Source organism: Drosophila takahashii, chromosome 3R, assembly GCF_030179915.1.
Source record: "Drosophila takahashii strain IR98-3 E-12201 chromosome 3R, DtakHiC1v2, whole genome shotgun sequence".
Lineage (NCBI taxonomy): Eukaryota > Metazoa > Arthropoda > Insecta > Diptera > Drosophilidae > Drosophila > Drosophila takahashii.
The window spans coordinates 23,749,008-23,770,291 of record NC_091681.1 but is presented as its reverse complement, the minus strand read 5'-3'; the positions used below and the strand labels follow the sequence as shown (position 1 = coordinate 23,770,291).

General features: G+C 41.4%; 2 protein-coding genes across 2 annotated transcripts in view; one reads left to right on the top strand and one right to left on the bottom strand.

Moving 5' to 3' along the window:
* timeout (circadian regulator timeout) overlaps positions 1–21,284 on the top strand; it is a 71,039-nt gene that overhangs the window by 24,755 nt on the left and 25,000 nt on the right. Inside the window, exon 11 of the mRNA XM_070216236.1 lies at positions 2,224–2,324. Coding sequence (XP_070072337.1) covers positions 2,224–2,324 — 101 coding nt within the window. The remainder of the gene's footprint in view (positions 1–2,223; positions 2,325–21,284) is intronic.
* Positions 13,849–21,254, bottom strand: 2mit (leucine-rich repeat-containing protein 2mit). The gene is made up of 2 exons (XM_044394298.2): positions 20,268–21,254; positions 13,849–17,254 (listed from the first exon to the last, which is right to left on the bottom strand). Exons 1-2 carry the CDS (start codon positions 21,234–21,236, stop codon positions 14,795–14,797), a joined length of 3,429 nt encoding a protein of 1,142 aa, XP_044250233.1. The 5' UTR covers positions 21,237–21,254; the 3' UTR covers positions 13,849–14,794.

Sequence of the window (21,284 nt, the reverse complement as noted above, 5' to 3'; positions counted from 1 at the left end):
GGTCACCATATCGATTCATAATTAATCCAGTTTCGTTCAATGTGATTAAAAATGTTTAGCCTTGCTCCGCGAATTTACCCCGCTCGTTTTTTTGCATTGCAATAAATAGTTTATCTGCCGGCCGTGCAGCCAAACAATATTGAATATAATCGAACTAAAAAGCCAAAAGCCCCAGACCGCTAGCCCCGTTGGTTTTCATAGATTTTTCATGGTCCATAATTAACCAATATTCGCCCCGCCGACCAGTATGGTGGCATACTAAAAACCGCTAATTATCGCCAGGCAGCATCGCTGTAAAAGTTGTACGCAAAATATGTCGCATAACTTTTAAATGAGCGCAGGCAAATGTTGACGCTAACCGAAAAGCGAAAAATTCTGTCCATTCCATGGATGATGCTGGTGTGTTGCACATTGTCGTATCCTGCTGGTGGTAACTAACGAGCTCCGAAAATGAGACCCGCAGGATTACAAGGGAGAGCACATAGCGTATGCAGGACACAATGTGCAGGGGGCGTGGCCATGGGCATGTCAGTCAATTTATTGGCTGGGCGACAGCGGGAAACATAAGTTGCACTATCGCCTACTAGCATGGCCACAAATAAGCATAAATATGTCGCTTAGAGGGACTTACTCCATATTCCCTCCTGCCTGGCTTGCCTGCCAGCCACTGATATGGCCAAGAACATCGCGCTTTGAACTGGCACAGCGGGCAAGGCCGTTCTACGGCACTGAAACACAAATATGGCAGCTTTTGGCACTTGAAGAAATAAGTGTTGGAATTTAGTATGAGTTTTTTGGAGTCCAAATTATTATATTGAAACCATGCGCTAATCCATGGTATGGGATATGGGGTATAAATCCCCCTCACTCGGGTGAAAAATGAATGAAAATAATAATCATTTTATTCTTAGACATTTTAGTAAATTGTATTCATTTGGTTATATTTATGTAATATTACGGCAAACCAATACTTAAACTATTTTTTAACCTTTTCTTATTTTAAATGTATTTAAAACTATAGGTATTAAAAATATTCATAATAGAATTAAAATAAACATGCAAAATATTATAAATCTATAGTGTATCGCAAGCACCCACACTTCCTCTATCTCTTCCTCTCCATTCTTTGTTTCATCTCTTTCTCGTTACGTTTTTGCTGTGCGTTGCATATTAAGCTGCTTTCAAATATTAAATTAACAGCGGCAACGTTGCGAAAAGCCTGCAGCGTTGCATCATCAGAGAGCGGTGGGGATTATATTGTGTGGGGGGTTGGGTTCCAAAAAGGGAATGAAGGAAAGCAGGACACACACAACATCTGAAATGTTGGCCAAGAAGAACGGGGTGTGTATTGTATACTGACGCAATTTTAAACGCATCAATTTCAGTTTGGCAGGGCTAAAAGCGCACCGATTTTTGCAGCATGATGTGGTTGAGCGCTTGTTATTTCAGTTACTTTTTTCTTTTGGTTACCAATGCGATGTAGATGGAAATAATGTTTTCTGTGAGCCTATTGAAAGAGTTATGCTTGTTGAATTTAGGGGGAATTTTCGTCTAAATCGAACTATTTTATTAGGCTGCCAGTATTAGGTTTTGTCTATGTTTCCAATGGAGAATTAAATGGAAATTCGGCATTTACATGACGTTTTATGTGTTGGCTTATTGGTTGGCTCAATAAATGAAATAACTGAATAACTGCTAATCAAAGCGAAAACAGGGCGAATGAATGGCAAGCCCCATAATTCCGTGTAATCAAAACTTGGTTGCCTCTGCATTCCATGCAAAATAAGGAATAATCTTCAGGAAATTTATGGCATGAGTTTATATTTTTGATCCATAAACAAGCTTTGTGTTTTAGGAAAAACATTTGCTTAATTTTGAAGCCAAAAGCTAGCAGTATCTGTTTGTAGAAATAAAAAAATATTTAAATGATTGCATGAACATAATGAACATAAGAAAATATATTAAAGTTGAGAGCCCCAATTCGAGTTGCTATGAGAAAATTTTTCAAATCGGACCAATCAAACTTATGACCAAATAATGAAATTCCAGCAGTGCAAGCAGTCAACACTTCCATTAGCTCTTGTTTTATTTATATTAGTTATGGTAAAGGCATATCCTGGTTGATAATTCAATTTCCTCTCTACTTTTAAGCTTTAACTTTAATGGTATATATTTTTCTGCTTTTATTCTAACGCATCCCCTTTGTGTTTTTATATTCCACAGGGAAGTTTGGCCGGAGAACGAAGTGTTCGGTGCAATTTCCGCTGCACCGGAAGACGAGCTGCTGCTCCTGCGTGAGATTTTCATGTCCAACATTACAACAGGTGAGTGGAAAAAAGCGACTGGGTGAGGGAGTGAAAAAAATAGTGGCGGAGGTGCGGTAAAAAAGAGGACAAGTCCACCCATTTGCTGCACGGCATTTTAATTATTGTTTATTACTATACATTATGGAGGAGCGTGTTCGCACAAGCTTCGCCTGACCGTTGCTTTAATTAAAAATGAAAATCTGCCACTTGGCTTTTGCGTGTCATTTATCTTGCGCTGTCTGATTCCCTGACCTGCGTCCCTCGTCCTTCGTCCTTGCTGCTGCCTCTCGCAGTCCTGGACAGTTGGGGCCACTTCCGGTGCAGCATTTTGCATCTCCACTCTATAAATTTGCTAGCTGAAATAAGCCAAATTATAGCGCAACTTTCAGCTCTCGCTGTCTGTCGGTGTGTGTGTGAATGTCCTTGTTGCATTGTCTAAGTTTTTGCAGGCCCCGTTTGGCTTTTTGCCTTCTGGCCAAGAAGCCCCGTCCTTCGGTCCGCCGAAGTTCGCTTAACAAATTATCCAACAGAAATTCTTGCGCTTCATTAAAAGTAAAAAATGAGGCAGCAAAGGACGAGCATTGCCACTCCCTTTATCCCTGATCCCTTATTCCTATACATATTTCCTTCGCTGTTTTTCTGGCAGCGCTTCGCCTTGCCGGACTAAATGAAAATATATTAAACGCGTAATTGTTCTATTTTTTTTTTGTTTTCCCATCCTGCCAAGTGCATTGGTTTGTGAAATTCCTGTTGTTTGGATTCGTTCAATTTGAAAGTCAGCGGAGCGTTGACAATTCGCTGCCGTCGCTCTGAATATTTTGTTGATTTTTGACATGACTTTTCAATTTGCCCTCAGAGCACCTGAAATGCAAAAGCCCCGCGATTTTGCTTAGACATGTCTAATGGCTTTTCGGTTTTTGACAAGCTTTCCATAAGTTGCATTTTTGACTCTTTACCTTTTCTATATATATATACCCACATTTGTGTATCTTATCGTCTCGGTGCAGTTTTGAGTTTCTGTGCATTTTGCTTCGCAGAATTTGAAAGCAGCGGTAGCACGGATAAGTTTTTGACAAGCGCTTTAAAGCGCATCCATGGCTGACACTTTTTTTTTATGTCTTTTAATGAAATATATACCATACAATACAAAGACGCCAAAGATGTCGCTGCCAACGGAAAACTTTTCGACTGCGCCGTGCAGTTAATCGGGATTTTTGTGTGCGAAAATTTATGATTTCCGCCGTAGAAGCAAACTTATATCATGAGTTTTTGTGTTCCGTATATATGAGGTTTGGTCTTTAAACAAAGAGTTACGAGCCAAGTGAACTACTTATTTGAGAAAAGTTCATACTTTATCCTCCCAAAAAAAACCGAATAATCTTTATGAGAGCTTTAAAGCAGTAAAAACTTAGTCATAAAACAAGAGAGAACGCTATAGTCGGGTTGTTGTCCCGACTATCTAATACCCGTCACTCAGCTAAAGGGAGTGCGAACGCTGTGTCGGGTTGGTGTCCCGACTAATAATCGTAACTCAGCTAAAGGGAGTGCGAGGGAGATAGATATATAATTTTTGATTGCGTATAACTTTTTAATGAATGGTCCGATTTGAAAACTGTCTTCTACATTTCGATAGGTATAAATATACACAACAAAATTGCATTTATACTTCTCGGAAATCTTTAAAGATGTGGGCGCAGGACCCATTTGAAAACCGTTAGTGGGCGATTGTGGGCGTTAGAGGGGGCGTGGCGCTCGGCTAAAATAAACTTGCGCTGCGTAGGAAGCCAAAGAATATGTGTGGGAAATCTCAACCTTCTAGCTTTTGTAGTTTCTGAGATCTCAGCGTTCATACAGACGGACAGACGGACAGACGGACAGACGGACATGGCTAGATCGACTCGGCTAGTGACCCTGATCAAGAATATATATACTTTATGGGGTCGGAAACGCTTCCTTCTAGCTGTTACATACTTTTGCACGAATCTAGTATACCCTTTTACTCTACGAGTAACGGGTATAAAAAAATGTGTTGAGTAAATTATTGAAGTGAAAATTTTTAGCCAATTCCATTGCCATTTTGAATATTATTGAAATCTAACTACAGCGTCTTAAGAAAGATCCTTCCTGTAAACCGAAAAACACTATTTTATTTATAAATTTTAATATAATAGAAACGCAATACGCCGTCATACAAGGGTTTTAGTGCTGAAGGAATCTCTTTGTGTGGTAAATTTAATTAAATTTCAATTTAAAGTAGCATACCCATATTCCCTTACAAATGGATTGAACAATGGTCGGACATTGCCCCTTTTGGGTGTGCGAGTGGGCGTGGCTTAAAGGGCTGTGTGGGCGTGTGTGTGCGTGGGCGAGGGCGAGGTGCGCATCCTTTTACTGTTTTGTCCGTGTCTGTGCCTTGGAGCGCCTGCAATCCGTCCGCTAGTCCTGCCATCCGTCCAGAAGTCCACATGAAAGAGTCTCCGTTGGCGTTCAAACGCAGCGCTTAAAGCATTTGAAACCCTCTTTTATGTCTGCGTCATCGGTTTTATTTTTTACCAACCCATCGAGAGGGTTGAGCTCGTTAAGCTCCCGAACAAAAGCGTGACCCGTTCGATCTAATAGCGACCATGGGATTTGATGGCCAGCTTAACGCCCGCCGGCAATAGATTGATGTTCAGTTGACAGTTTTGCCGGCTGCAACAATATGCAATTTACCAAAAAAAATCATTCCACACCCCTGCGCCAGCCACAGAATTTATATAAAATGCTCATGCTAATGCCCGGGCCATAAAAACCGAATCAGTCCCCAAAGTGGCCATTGAATAGAACTGTCTGTCCCTCTCGCTTTTTGCCCTCGAACATTTTATTAATTACCGGCAACCGCAAACTTCGTGTAGTATGCTCCCTGCCTGTGGTTTGGCTTTAATTAATATTTTTTACATAAAGTGTACCCTTTGAGTTGCGGTGTATATCAGTTATTTGTAAAGCAAAATAATTAAAAATAAAAATTTTATCCTTAAGAAAATTTAAGAAAGGTTTAAACTACTTAAAAAATTTAACTGATAAATTGTATACATTTATATCTGTATTAATACTGCTCCTATCCTTACTTAAGTGCCTTAAACATTTATTTACAATACCAATCATTTATTTATCCATCCAACTGGGTGTAATTGAGTTGTATCGAACTGTATCCTTCCCATTTAATTATTGCACTTTATATTTAATTGGCTTTGTGTAAAAGCCCCGGCCAATGGGCAAGACAAACAGCAAGTGCATTGACACTTTGCATAATTTATAACACTTGCCTGTGCTCTCTCGTACCCCTGGATATACAGTGTATACACATATACCCATATGCAGTCCTTGTTTCAATTTCAAATTGAAATGCAAACTTAATTCCGTAGGAAAAAGAGAGCATCGCAGGAGGTGTGAGATTGCTGCATGCGAGTCTGTTTGCTTAGTTAAATCTTAATCAAGTTGCTTCGTTGATTTCGATTTGTGGCGCGCATAATAAATGAGGAGTCCTTTGTCCCGCCGCTTCCGGACTCCCCCGGCAAGCCAAATCAACGCCCAGGACTCGTACAAAAATAACACAAAAATCCACTCAAGCGTTAAAACAAGAAGAACAACAACAGCAACACCAGGAGCAGAATAAAAAAAGTGCCAAGCGCTAACGGGGACAGTGAATATATTTGTGTATATGTGTATTATTTCAAGTCCTGCCAAGTCTGTGCGCCAAGTCCTTAACTGATTTCCCAGCGCAAACAAGTTGGTCTCTCCAGTTGTCGTTGTTTTGGTCCCGAGTCCTGTGAATCCTGTGTCCCCTGTCTACTGTCCCCGCTCTTTCTCTCGCATAAAAATACAAAGTTTATGTTATGAACACAAATAAAAACAAAAGCACACAACAAAGCTCGCCCAAGAACAACAGAAAGTGCGCAAAAAAATACGAGCCAGGAAAGGAATAAAATACAATAAAATGAAATAAAATATCCACAACAGCACACAGCAAGAACAGAGTCATTTGGCCACAACTGAACGGTACACAGTAAAGAAAAGCAGGACCTTACATACATAAAATATAATATCATTGATCAAATAATGAAAAATTAATTATGATACCCAAATGCGATATCAACCGCTGAACCTTTAAAACATTTTCTGTTCAACAATTTTCTGATTTGAATTCAATACTCTTTGGTATCCCATTCGAATCTCGAAATATTGAAATACTTTTTCTGGGTGTAAGAATCTTAGCCCCTCTTTCAGCAGTATATTTGCAAGTTGACGTGTCGTGTCTGCTGTCCCCGTTTTCCAAATCCAGTGCCACAAAGAGTGCGATACCAGACGTCAACCACAACACCCATCAGCACACAATATGTGCATATGTGTGTGTAAGGAGGGATCTCAGAGTTCCGGTTCTGGATGCGGATGGTCCGGTGATGACACTTACTCAATTAGGTGACTTTCCTCGACACTGATTTGCCTTTCTGCTGGCCATTTTTATTGGGTCGTAACTTTTTGCCAGAGAGCCATCCTGTTCGTTTACCTTGATTAGTTTAGTCGTCTCTTGTGTTGGCTTTTCATCATACAGAATTCATTTTTAGTTTTTCAATTTTCCAAATAATTCAATAAGGCCTCATTCTCGTATTTTAATTTTGTGAGTTATGTTTTCATTTGGTTACTGTAATCAAGTGATCGAGATTTAAGACCTTTTTGTTTAGTTATGCATGGTTAGTATATAAAAATCTATTTGTAGTATAGTGTAAATTAAAATAAATAATTTATTGTAAGCTTTTAAATTTCATTAGGCTGTAAACAATCTACTAAATTAAGCTCTGGATAGAACGAGATTAAATTTACCTGAATTTACATTGCCCTTGTTCGTTTAGCTTCCGTTTTTTCATTTGTCCACTCGTCTCGCTGTTTTTTCTACTATTCATAAATAACACACAAACAAACCACACCTGCGCTCTCACTTTTCTCCTGGGATTTTCGGGCCTCGCACTGTTCGGCCACAGTTGGCGGCAATGACATTCAAAATATGTAATGTGAAAAGGTAGCCAAAAATGTAACTTTAAATTGAAAAACAAAAAAAAGTTTGTTCTCAGCGACTTTACAATGCTGCTGCTTAAAAAACAAAACGGAAAAACTCGTGTGCGGAATTTTACCTCTAGTAAACATAAAACGCTGCATACTTTGGGGACACTAGTTCGCAACTGGGCGACAATAAAAAGCAAGCAAAGCGGAGAGACCCGATAGGGGAGTCCTGTGGAATGGGAATAGAAAGAGGTAAAGCGTGAGGCAAAAGTCATAACGAGTGCAAAACCATGAAATGAAATCGTTACCCCGCCCCAACCCACACACCTGACTTTCCACGAACATGCGGCCTTATTGGAATACCCTTATCAAGCCCTGACACATGTGGGTTTTATTTTTTCTGGTCTGAGCCTCAAAAACCTAACCACGAAAAGCCATAATATTATTAAATAAAAATATATGCCTAAAAATACCACACAATTTCTACTAAAATAAATAAAAATAACTAGGGTTATAAAATTAATTTTGTAGAACATCTGCACAAATTAATTTTAAAATGTAATAAATGTTGAAATCATAAAGTAAAGATATAGCTATTATATTAACAGGTTTAAAATATAACTCTATATGCAAATTTAAAGCTAGAGCTCAGGAATCCATTAATATTGGCTTAAAAATGATATCTCAATTTTTTTCAATTAATTTAATAGGATTGCAAACTTTTGGTCAGGTTGAAAATACTCTCTGCAAGCGTATAAAAACTCGCGGTTTATTGTACAATGCGAGCTCGCCTTTTTTACATTCGACATTTGTGGGTGTGCCGGTGTGTAGTAGTGTGTGCTGGATGTCCTGGGAGTGTCACACATGGATGCGACACCCCCAGGATCGCTGCTCCCGATTCCCTGCTCCCTGCACGCACTTGGGCGGATGATGGCCGGGGCGGTGGTTGAAATTAAGCAATGTGTCCCTAGAGTACACTACGTTGCGTATACGTAATGTGGCCGTGCTTTTTGGCGGCGATGCATTAAAAATGAATGCAATTTAAAGTTGCCAGCGCGCCACCCCCTCGGTGTATGGCTATCTGTGTGTTTATTTTTGGGTCCCAAAGCACATCAAGAACCCGCAGAATTTTTTGCATATTTATATATAAAAAGCGAACGGAAAAAACACGTTAGTTTGCCTTCCGTTTCTTTTTTTCGGCATGAGTGACGCTAATGGAGCACCATTTGGCTGCACTGCTCCGAAAATCAATTAGATAAAGTTTTCCCCCAGCTGTGTGCTTTCATACAAACATATATATAGATGGAGAAAAAATGCACACACTCTCTCGCTCAAACAAAGTCAAACATTTTTCATTTCAGTTTGGGCAGCCGCTGCAGTAAATTGCATAAAAATTAACAGTTCAATGGCTGCCCGGGCAATTATTCCATTGCCCTGCACTTTACTGCTCGGAATCTCCCGCTTTCTCTTTATCTTCTCATGCTCATTAGGGGAAAAATTAAGACCATTTTAAAGTGGTTTTGCACTGAAGAAAACATGGAAAATGTCATCATGATTTTTTTTCTTTGGAAATTAAATCAAGCAGTCATGAGTCATCAAGCAGTATTGTAATGATAATTCAAATATATTTACATTTTTTATGTAAAAGTAAGTAAAGTATAAATTTGTACGAAATAGTTAATTTAAATTATAAATTATTTTTGCTAAAGGAAAACATGGAAGAATTTACATTAATTTAATAAATGCAATAAATGCAATTTGTAATCAATTGGTTAATTTTAATTAACATGTCATTTAACAGTTAAGCTGAGAACATCAACTGAAAAGTCATATTTTTTCCGTGTGGTCTGGAAGGACTTTCACGGTTTCATCTCTCATTTTCCCCACCGCTCAGTGCTTATTTGGGTTAATCAGAGATAATGTGTCTCTCTGGCCTAGACTTTGTGGATGGCTTTGCCATCAGTCAAATGCCAACTGCATTAACTGCTGACAGGGCACTTATAAACCAGCGATGGGAATCGCAAAAAGTGGATTGCCAAGCCAGTGGGCAACAATTTGACACTGCCTCTCACCTTTGAAGCAAAAAAATTGATACGAAATGGCATTTCCTCATCAAACTGTCGCCGCATGTCACAAATTTCGTTATATTTTTATTATTTTACCATTAACCTTTTTATTACGCACGCATTTCCCCACACCCCCTCGACCACATGAAGGAATTTTGACGATATTGAATGCCGGGTGTTTGTCCCGATGCAATATTGAATATTTAATTCCCGCCCATACGAATGAATGTCCAAGGGCGCATAACAATTTCTTGACATGTGCGCCGAGTTCCCCAATGTGGCGACAGTTTTTCCTCTTTTTCCCCCCGCTTTTCCTCGCTGCTAACGACATTTATATATCGAAAGAAACAAAAACGCCACAAAAGGGCAAGAGAACAAAAAGATGAAAACAGAAGGAGAAACAGGAAAAAAAAGAATAAAAAGAACCAATTGACTTTCATTTTGTCGGCCATTTTCACAGCGTCGTTTGTCCACCAATACACATACGTTTGTACACAAACTCACATCCCACGTATTTATGTACATGTGAACGCTTCCTGTTGCTGAACGCAATCATCTGATTGCAGTTTCGATGTGAAATAATTGGATTTGAAATAAAAATGTCCCCCCGTTTTGTTGGGTCCTGACCATTTGACTTCCTCCCGGGAATTTCTCTGGGTTTCTGGCCTTTGGGTTGTGTGTATTGGCATAATTTAGCCGTGGCTTCATTCACATTTACGTCCTTTTTAACTGGCGCATGTGTCACTAATTTAACGTTTATTTTTATTGCCCTGCTCGCCTGGTTTGATCTTCATTTTCAATATGGGTTGTAATTCTTAATCTTAAAGGTGTAACTGCATGTTTTTCGAGCCAAGCCCCAACCAATAATAGTTGAAATATTTTAAAATAAGTACATGATTTACATTTGTTTCACTGCAATAAATATAGTTAATTTCTCAGTTAAATACCAAGCATTAAAAATAATAATAACTAGCAAGTGGAATTGAAATTGCTTAAATAAAAATATAATTAATTTATTTAAACGGTAAACGGGGGTTTTATTTCATTTCTGAAAATAATAAGCGGATTTAAATTTCACTATAAAGTTTTCCAGGAGTTTGGCAGGCAATTGTTTTCCATATGGAATCGTTTAAAGTCCTGAAAAACCGTAAAAATACAATATTATTGGCTCGACTGCTTCCATCTTCAATTTCCCTGGCTTTTCATGGAATTTCCTTTCACTTAATTGATATTCCCTTTCGCAGCACAACAATAACGGTCTTTATCCATTCTGCCATTATATAAAATATATGTTAACTTAATCCCCTCCCCCCAATGAAATGAGAATGCCAGTGATGCCATAGTGATTTTACTCTTTCAAATTAAATTTCTCAATTTTATTATTTTCACATTTTTTCGGTTTTTTCTTTGTTTGCATTAAAATTGTTTTGGGTTTTTTCGAGAAGATTTCATAAAATGTTTGCCATGTTATCTTTACACTTTTAAATGCTATCCATATTTGCTATATCAATAATACATTTCACTTAATGCTACTGTTATTTTTAATCTTCATACATATATTCTTTAATTTGTTTTATCAACCCTTTACGCTACGATTTTGGCAGCACTAAATCTAACATTAATATATATATGTATATATTTGGAATTTTTCCTCCAGCAGATATTTTTTGTGGAATATTCTTTGTTTGTTTGCTGGTTGCCCCAGCGTTTTTTACTATATTTTCACATTCGGTTTTAGTTGTCTATTTACAAATACACATGAAAAATTATGCTGCAACTATTGTTTACCTTTACTTATTGGAATTTCTGCAATTCGCATCTGTTTCTGAGAGCTCTCGATTTTCTGTTGTTTAATTAAAATGCTGCGCGCGTCATTTGGGCTTAACTAAATATTTGCTGTGTTTTTGTAAATAGAAGTATTTGTTTAATAATTATTTGCTCGGCTTTATGCTAGAATGTATCTCTTTTTTTTCTCATTTCCTTGTTTCTGTATAATATATATATATGTATCTGTAACCGTACATACAATGGTTTTAATGGCTAACGCTACAAACTGTACGTCAAATATTTGGCAATTAGTTTTTGTAGTTATTGTGGGTTTTTATCGCATTTTACTTTGATTTTCGACAAATTAAATGCAAATATTAACGTTACTCGAATTGTGCTTCTCCTGTCTCTCGCTTTGTTCTATTTTACTTTTAATCCTTTTGTTTTGCCTTGGTAAACTTTAAATACATATTCTATGGAAATTGTACATGCAATATTCAGAATTGAAATGTTAGTTCAAGTAAACTTCGCTACAAGTAAATGTTATAACTATAATTTACAGTTTGACGTTTCAATGTACAGCGCAATTAAGTTTAATTATTGTTTGCTATCCATACGGTCGAGATGTTTGTTTCGAGTTCTATTTTCCTCTCCTCCCCTTCGACCACTTTTCGAGTCTGCCCAATTATGAACGTTATTTACGATCCCAACAACCGCCAACTGCCCAATGGCCAAACAAAAGGCAACTTATTTTCACATAATTTTCTAAATCGCCCCCATTTACGGCCCCGAAATGTCGTCCGAAAGCCATTTAGCAGGCAAATAATTACGTCCTGGCCCGGACCAACTTTATTAACTGCGCAGGGAGACAAAAGCCGAGGGTCCCGGGGTCTGGAACCCATCACATGCCGAGATTGTGTGGAATGCGAGCTCCGAAAGTGTCAAATATCGAATTAACTCATTTCACTTGCTACGCCGCTGCTCTGGAGAACTTCCTAAATCTTGGCCAGCTGGCCAGTGTCATAAGCAAAAAGTCCAAAGGGAAACCTTCATTAAATTTGACAATGCTCCAGGACTAAATCCAACCGGACTTCGGACTCTCTGGGTCACTCAAGCCCCACACACTCTGCCGTAGGGTTTCTTTTGTAGGCGAATTTTGTGCTGTGCTGGCAAGTCGGCAAATAAAAAGGTTCGCCCTCCTGCGGAACTCTCAAAAAATGCCCTCCACCCTTCGACACTTGCCCACTTGGAAGTGGAAGTTCCTTAATTAAGATTTTGTGCGTCCTGGCATCGGACGCCACTCGAAGGAGAAGGACTCCCCGCCAGCTCGCTCTCTCTGCTGCCTTCGTCATCTAATCCCACCCAATCGGGCGTGGGCTGTTGGTCAGCATTACTTTAATTGTTGTTCGGAGCGCTTTGTCGGGCATTTCGCTTTTGTGGCCGAAAATAAATCCTTCTGAATTGCTTAAGCGGACTCTGCTAGAACGCCTTCCAACCTCCTGCCCAAAAAAAGTTTTATCTATCTGCACTTTGACAAAATTGGGTATCGAATTTTATACTTCAAAATGTTTGGTTCATTTTCAGCACAAATTCGAAATATCAGAATCTTGTTGGTTTTATGAGAATCTTATATTTCGAATAAGGACAAATTTAAAGATTTTGGGATTTTTGCTTTAGTTAGTATGCATTAAAAACTTCATATTCATACGATTGCAAATTTTAAAAAATTATTTCTAAAGCTTACATTTCAGAGAATGTTATTTTTAAAAGTTCTTAAAGACTTTAAGCTGAGTAAATCCCTAGTGACCTTATTCAAGTTCATTAGAAATCATTATTTTTCCGAGTGCTTTCTAACCCGAATCCAAACCTCTCTCTTTCACTTTCGCCGACTGTTTCCTGTTGCTGTCGCTTGTGTGCACGCGCCTTCTTCTTGTATTCCAATTACAAAGCCACAAAAAGTTGAAAAAGCTGTGCAATGACTGTGGTCCGTCTTCAGTTCAGCTCAGTTCAGTTCGGTTTAGTTCAGTGGTTGGGGTCGCAAGATTGTTGCACAACTTTTTATCGTGTCTTAATGTAATTGTTGTGTTCTCTGTTCGTTCAACGTTCCTTTGGCCATTCCCTTAAACATTTAACCCACCCCCGGAGATCCAGCCGCGTGTCTTGTAATTTGATTTGCTGCCACATTATTTTGATGTCCGTTAGATACATGTACATAGCACCACATATAGCCCCCAAATAGTTTTACAACATTTCACTTTTGGCGTTGCGGATTAGATGTCTGGCCATTTGGCTGGATTTACACCATATGTTGTGTTGGTCAATTTGTAAAATGAGGTTAAGTGCGGGTCTGATTCCGAGGGAGGGTGTTCTTGAAGCCCAATTCCCCCCTTTGCAGCATTTTCAAATGGGGTGAAGAATGCTAGATGCCAGTGCAGATAGAGAAAACACTTCTGCCATCCAGAGGGTGGGTGGAAATTTTCGAAGGAACAAGGGGCGAAACTTTAATTAGATTGCAATTTAAACTCTGGCATTTGAAGCAGCAGGAAAAGTGGGTTAAGATCTGGCCGAGCACCGGACTTGGGAGAACAGGCAGCCTTGAAGGATAACAGAAACAAGCAGGAAAATGCTTGAAAGTTTGGTACACAGAAAATATAATAAACTCTGTAGTTAGTTAGCTCCAGAAGTCCCAGTAACATGTTTATCAACATTTTTGTTTGTAATCAAAATAAATTAAAAACACAATTACCAATTTAGTTGAAATTATATCCCTGCTGAGTGTCAACTACCATATTAAATTTACTCTCGAACAATTTCCTTCGATTTATCCGCCTTGCTTTCAAGCATCTGCTGCCACAACTTGTGATTACTGAATTGGGGCTGTCATAAACTAAATTGTTATTTAATACTTGATCGATATTTCATTTTTATATGCATGACTATCGAAACACTTAATCTTGGCAAACGGACAGGCACTTATATAAAGTTAACTGGGCCGCACACGGTGGTCTGTTGGCCAGTAAACTGACCCAAATACGACCGCAAGATGGACATTGACTTCGGATGGCTCGTAAAAACTTTGCTGGCGTTGGCTATTTGGCCCGTTGGCCATTTGGCTCGGCCGCTTGTCTACGCGGCGTATACGTAACTTAACGTAAGAGGAATTTATGACAAATTGTTGCTGCTAACCGAATCGCTAAGAGGCCTGCAACGTGTGGGCACTGAGGCATCATAAATCAAGCCAGGAACTCAAAATATGTAGAGAGAGTCTGGCATTTATGATTCCTTTTTTTGGAGTTCTCTAGGGAGTTTTATTTGTAGCCTTTTGCATTTTTGATTATCGTCCTAAAAATAGGCGACACGTAAATATTAATTCTCAATAGCATTTCAGAGTTATTAGCTAAACGAAAACGATTTTCATTTACAGTATTGTATGTTTATATCTATGAACTGGGAATATTTCGGAATCTTTTAGGATATTTCAGAGGTTATCTATTTAGGCCTGGTTTTCTGACTCATTTGGGTTTGTTGGCAACTGACGATTGTCGGTCGTACTCCATTCTTTCCTACACTTTTACTCTACTGAAAGGGTGCGTATTGCCGCTGGCCAAAGACGGTTTGTCACCAGATGCCCAGCCGCCGCGAACTGGGGGCCATCAGTCTGCTGCTCACCGATTTGATGGGAGCCGCCGCTGCTAAAGGTACCGCTGCTGTTGTACCACCCAGATCGGTGGCAGCCACTCGATCCGTTCGACCATTACCATTACCATTACTCCTGCTGCCCAGCAGCTCCATGGGCAGACTGGGCAGGGTGGCGGCTGGACTGCTGGGCGCCATCTCTATGTAGTAGCTGTCATCTCTGCTCGGCGAATGCAGGCTACTGCGACTGCTACCCGAGGAGGAGGAGGAAGACCCTGTGGAGGAGCTCTTGTCCGCCAGGGATGAGCTGTAGAACTGCTGACAGCGCTGCTGTTGCAACTCGCGAGCCTGCAGATTGTGCAGCGGTGAGCTGTAGGGAGCCTCCCTCCTGGTGCTGTGATGCCACTTCTGCAGCCGAGCCGGATCTCCCGCGGAACTCACGGATCCCTGATAGTGCAGAAAGCTATGGGCATCATCGGTTTCGCTGAGATGCCTCTGATGATGCGGTCTCAGCTGGCCGGATCGATTGCTCCGCTGCCAGGGCAACTCACAGCGATAGACGTGAGCCAAACCGGCCAACAGAACGATGAAAAGAACGCAGGCCACCAGCAACATGACACCCGGATGATTTCCCGTCAGATTGTGTAGACTCTCCTCTCGCTGGTCCATCAAATGTTCCGGTTTCGATTCGCTCTTCAGCTCGACATAGGCTTTTAGCTGCGCAAAAGTACTGAGCTCCTCCGGCGAGGCCTCCTTCGGTGTGTTGACACTGCTGTGCTGATGCAGCTGCTGTAGCTCTGATATTGGTGACTTTGAGGTGACTGCCAGTTCCTCAACGGTCTTAGGCGCATGCTTGGTGCTGTAGGTCATCTTCTTGATGCTCAGCGATGGCTTCTTCTTGTGGCTTTTCGCCGGCGTCTTTGTGTCGCCGTTTATTGCTTCCGCTAGTCGCTTATCAGCCGCTGACTGCTGCTGCTTTTCTTGCTTTTGGCTGGCGGCCAGGACTTCCGAATGCGAACTGGAATCCTCATCCGCCACGGTGGCCGTTCCGGGCAGCAACAACTGTTCGGCGTCCACTAAAAGGACATCGCCCTTGTGCATCAGCAGCGGTGTGCCAATTAGATGTCGATCCTTAACGTGCAGCTGCAATGTTGCATGTTTGTGTGTCGGTGCTGCCACTTGACCGGATGCAGTGTCCCTCGGTATCCCTGGGTATTTTAATAAAGTCTCCTGTGCTTCTTCCTTATCGGCTGGCATTTTGTCAGATTTTTTACTGGCCAAAATTGTTTGTGGCACTTCAATTGCTGGCTGTGTTGCTGATGTTGCTGCTGTTTTTGTGGCACCGCTAATGTTCGTTGGCCTGTTGGAATTTATTGCTGTTGTTGGTGCTGCTAGTGTTGCTGTTGTTGTTGCTGGTGTTGCTGCTGGCGTTGCCAAAATGGTTGGAACCGCTGTTGTTGCTGCCTTTGTCTGGACCAAACTTGGCAGGTTCTTTGCTGGCGTTGCTGTTGTTTTGGCTGGCATGCCAGGCATTTGTTGCCGCTGCTGCAGTTGCTCTAACGAAGTTGTTTCTGTTGGCCGCAAAGTTTTTGTGGTTAACTGGGCAACGCTGTTGCCAGCTGATTGCATTGCTGGTGTTGCTGTTGGGATTGCTGTTGTTGTTGCAGCCTGTGTTTCCGTCGTATGTGCTGCTGTTGTTTTTTCTGCTGATGTTGCTGCTGCTGCTGCCGTGTCTGCTCCCTTTGACTTTTTAACTTTTGAAATAGTTCTCGGAATTGCTGTTGTTGTTTTTGTTGGTGCTGCCATTGCACTTGCGAGGCTGCAAGATGGCGGCTTTGTGTCATCTTCCGGTTGCCTTTTGCCGCACTCTCGCCTGCTGAAGCTGTCGTAAAAATTGTGGAACTGCAGATACTCCTGCTTCAGATCCACCCGCCCACTCAGCACACTCCCCCCCGTCGACGACGACTGACCCACATCCACTGACCTGCAGGGACTGGCCCACTCGGCAATGCCCAGCAAATCGCTGCATTTGATGGGATTTTCATCCAGCAAAAGATCCCTTAGCTGGGGCAATGTGTGCACTATCGATTGGCTGACGCTCTCCACGCCAGAAGATTGCAGATTCAGGGTGAGCAGCTTGGGCAGCGAGAGGGCGGGCAGAAATATCAAACGATTGTTGGACAGGTCGAGGGTCTGCAGATTGACCAGACCCACGAAGGCCTGTGGCGGTAGCTCCATTATCTGATTGTGCTGCAGGAACAAGTGTTCCAGCGAGGTGGGCAGACTTTGGGGCACTCGCTGCAGAAGATTGTGATCGAGGAAAAGGGATTCGAGCAACTCCAGTCGCCCCAATGCATCGTCCTCCACTTGGGCGATGCGGGAATGCGAGAGATCTAGGTACTGCAGCAGTGGATAGCTGTCCATGTCGCCGCAATTGATTGCCTAAAAAGTGAGAAAATAATTCTATAAGTTTTTAATGTAATATAATAAATTAGAAACTTAAAAAATTGTATAAAAAATTTTAAAATTTTCTGAAATTTAAAAAATAACTCCTTAATATATGTTTAATTTTTTTTCCTTTCAAAATCTGACCCCTTTTGTGGTTAGGAAAAACTTTTCTGATTTAATCCCCGTCTAGCCACTGACTTTGCCAGCACTCAGAAAGTTATTGTTCTGGGCGAAAGTCTGAGGAAATTTGATTAGTGGCTGACAAAGAGCGAAAGTGCGAGATGCATGCCCCCATGCGACATTGTTTAAAAATTAACTTAAATCTGCCATTATAATTACTTCAAAGGACTCGACTCGACAGCGAACTTGCCCCTTTTGTAATCCCTGCGATGCCTGAAATGCCCCGAGCCATGCTCGTCTGGCACCAAAGTAAACATAGACGCGACTCGTTAAATGAAACGAGTGCCAGGCAACCAGGAAGCCAGACAGCCTGCCGTCGTCTCTGTCCTGGGGCCACCGAAGAAATGAAAGTATGATAGTCTATGGTATAGAAATTGGGGTGGGGAGCATCAGGGGCTCAGGATGGGCAGCCAGCGGCCCCTAAACGCCATAATTTGCCATGAAAAGGCTGCGTGTTGACTGCCGATAAAGGCGGTGGCAAAAGGCAGTCGGCCTGGCCCGGCGAACAAATTAAAATGGCTTGGCAACAAAGGCACCCGGGAGCAGTGACGAGCCACTCCAGGAGCAGCAGGAGTGGCAGCAGCGACTGCACAGATAGTTGGCTAGTACACTCGAAAAAAAGTCACCAACAATTATTTCCTTGTAAAATAATAAATAACAGTGCTAGCATAATGACGAAACATCTTTTAAATGAAATGTACAGGAAATTTAAAAAAAAAACACTTAAATACCATAGCTTCTTTGAAAATAATTAAACTATTTTATCAAATAAAAATGAAATACAGTAAAAATTGAGATTTTTAAGACCTTAAGATTAGAGTTAGGAAAAATATTGCCATTTTACTATTTTTTCATGTTGTGTTGAGTATTCCCTTCAAAGACAAAATTAAAAAAAAATATATCCAGTAAATTAGTCGAATTTAGGTTTGCAATTGTCATAAAATCTTAATAGACCTACATGAAATTTAAGGCAATGTCGGCTACTAATCTAAACCCCATTAAAAATTGTTTGTTTTAAGTGTACTTCTAATTCCAGCTCCTGTCTCAACCGTTTCAGCCGTCTCAGCTGCACGTTGGCTGTTGGCTTAAACGTGATTATGCTTATGCCAATTATCCTTATTTTATTAATGCCCAGGCCCAGGATCCTGCTCCTCCCTCGCCTCCACCTCCCCGGCTGGGAGCCTTTGTCTCTGGCCCTAAACAGCTTACGAAGCGGTATTTTTGCACCTTTTATGGCTTCCGCCATAATCGACAGAGCGACAAAGGCAGCCAAAGCAAAAGCGACGGCGGCAGCCTCAATTTATGCGCCGCATTTGTTTGTCTACACTTGAAGCCGTTTAAGGATAATACCTGGGCGCAAGGAAACGAAGCCTGCGGACCTGCTGAGCTTTATGCCCATAATGCAATCGGGATTGTCTATTTTTGTGCCCCTTATAAATCTGTTTGCTGTTTTTCTAGCTGTTCGGTGTGTGTGTAAATGTTTGAGGCAATTTAAGGGAGGAGCGCTAATCTGCAGCTCGTGTTGCTGCTTATGTCAATCAAGACTTGGCGCTCTGTGCCTCCCCTATTCTATATTTTTCTCGTCCAGTTGGACAACCTCCGCCTCCCTTTCTTATTGCTTTTCCTTTCTTATTAAGACTTGAGCGCCCATTCTATTATTTTCCCTTTGTTTTCCACTCGCATTTGTTGAAAAGTGAGAAGTGCACTTTGCTATTCCATTGTGTGGCCACATTGTGTCTTAATTACGTTCTTAACTGGACTTGAGTGGCGTGTCCTCTTAGCCGGACTAACAGCTTAACAATGCCTGCAACTGCCACTCAAGGAAAATGCTTTTCTAGTCTCATTCTCACAGCGCCCAACGGTCTAAATTGGATTATTCCCTGGAGATTATTGGCTAAAATGAGCCATTTCATGTATATAGCTTTACTGCGGAGGCATTGTTCTTTTATTTATCTAGCGTAATAAAATAATAATTAAGAGAAATATTTTTAAGTAGCCAAACTTATTTTTCTTTCTAAATATTCGATACATTCTTCATCTCCATAAGTATTTATAAACAACAGCAGATATAGCCAAAATATATCCCCCAAAATCGAGTGTCGAAAGAATCAATAATATAAATTTCCTGTTTTTATGTAATAACTCCCGATGCTAAAATTAACACCACATACAATTTTCCACGCTCTCTCCTCTTGCTTCCTCTTCCTACTTCCGCCCCGAAGGCGGAAGCAAAGAGGAACCCGCACAAAATGGCGTGGGGGGAAAAAATTTAAAAATAACAAAGTGTAAATCATACGCGTGGTAAGATTGCCTGGCGGTTGCTCCGCTGGTGAGTGGGTGGAAAATCTATGTGGATGGGGCCAGGGCTGAGCGAAAATTCAGGGGGCCCCAGGAAAACGCACTCAAGCACGGAGCACAGGCCACATAACAGATGCTAATTAATGGCGGCTGCGGCAAAGGGAGCCACCGTAAAGGAGTCTGCAGGATGCAGGAACTCGGTACCGAGTACTGAGTACTGAATCAAGGACAAGGACAAAGATGGCAAGTGTCTGTCGGGAATGTGCCGTTAATTGCCGACAAATGCGTCGAATTGCGGTTCATTGGCTTGCTCAACTCGGGGAGTCGAGTTGGTAATTTATCGATCAAAGCAAAGCGTTTCCCCCATAATTTTTCCAACCTTTCTACAAGTCAGGATGGACCTATTACTCAATAAAAATAAAAATAATATAACCAATATAAACATAAAACAATTTTATAAATATACATAAAATAATTTTTTTAGCTGCTTAATTCTTTAAATTTTAATATTTTAGTTCCCTTGACTTACCTTTAACCAATTGTCTGAAAGCTTGAGGGTCCTCACAGATTGGGCCAGAGCAGCGGGAACCTGGCACAATCCCGTGCCACTGGCATCCAACTCCTTGAGACTCCAGGAGGCGACGAACTCCTGCATGGCCACTCCCACTTCCGGATTGAAGGCGATCGAAAGACTGACCAGATCGGGAATTCCCTGCAGAGCTCGAATGGCAGAGCCACTCAGGCGATTGTGGGATAAATCCAGATGCTGCAAATTCGGCAGGGCCAGAAAAGTTTCGTAGTCTATGTCCGAAATGTTGTTGTGACTGAGAATCAACGTTTGTAGCTCCACCAAATTGTAGAAAGACTCGCGGGAAATGTTTATCAATCGGTTGTGAGCCAAGTTTAGATTTCTCAGTTGCGGCAATCGCTGGGCAAAGAAGCTCGTGGAAATCTGGCTGAACTTGTTGCACGAAACATCGAGTGTGGCGAGCGCAAGTGATTCATTGGAATCAGCAAGGCTGAGAGGTATAACCTCCAGCGAATTGTTTCCCAGATCCAGCTGCCTCAGCTGATTGAAGTGGTCCAAGCTGAGGCTTTCGAGTCGATTGCCACTCAGATCCATGGCGGTAATCACCTGGAAGTCGCCCTTCCACTGACCACCGCTGCTATTGAAGGTTCTCAGGTCGCGGTGGGTGAGATTTAGCTTGTTCGCCGGGGCATTTAATTCCAGCTCCCTCTTGTGGCGTTTCTGCTGGTATCGCAACTCCCCCCGAAAGCTGGCCGGTTCGTTCTCGTCCCTCAGCATTCGATGGATGCTCTGGTAGCTGAGACCACCCACATCCTGCTGGGATAACTGTCGCTCCTCCCGCTCGGCGGCCAGGCGCGATGGGGTGGGCACTTCGAGCAGATGGGCCGAAACCACCAGCCTTGTTAGCCATGTCCAGGCCAGGAGTAGGACCAGGCCTAGATCACAGTGTTGGTTTACCAATTTCACCATTTTGCGCCCCGTCGTTTTTTTCGTTTTTATTTTTTTTTTTGGTTTAAA

Excerpts from the sequence above, each read along its gene's own strand:
- 2mit (XM_044394298.2), bottom strand. The coding sequence starts at position 21,236 with ATGGTGAAATTGGTAAACCAACACTGTGATCTAGGCCTGGTCCTACTC. Across the intron at positions 17,255-20,267 it reads TTTCAGACAATTGGTTAAAG|GCAATCAATTGCGGCGACAT; the intron begins GTAAGTCAAGGG and ends CTCACTTTTTAG.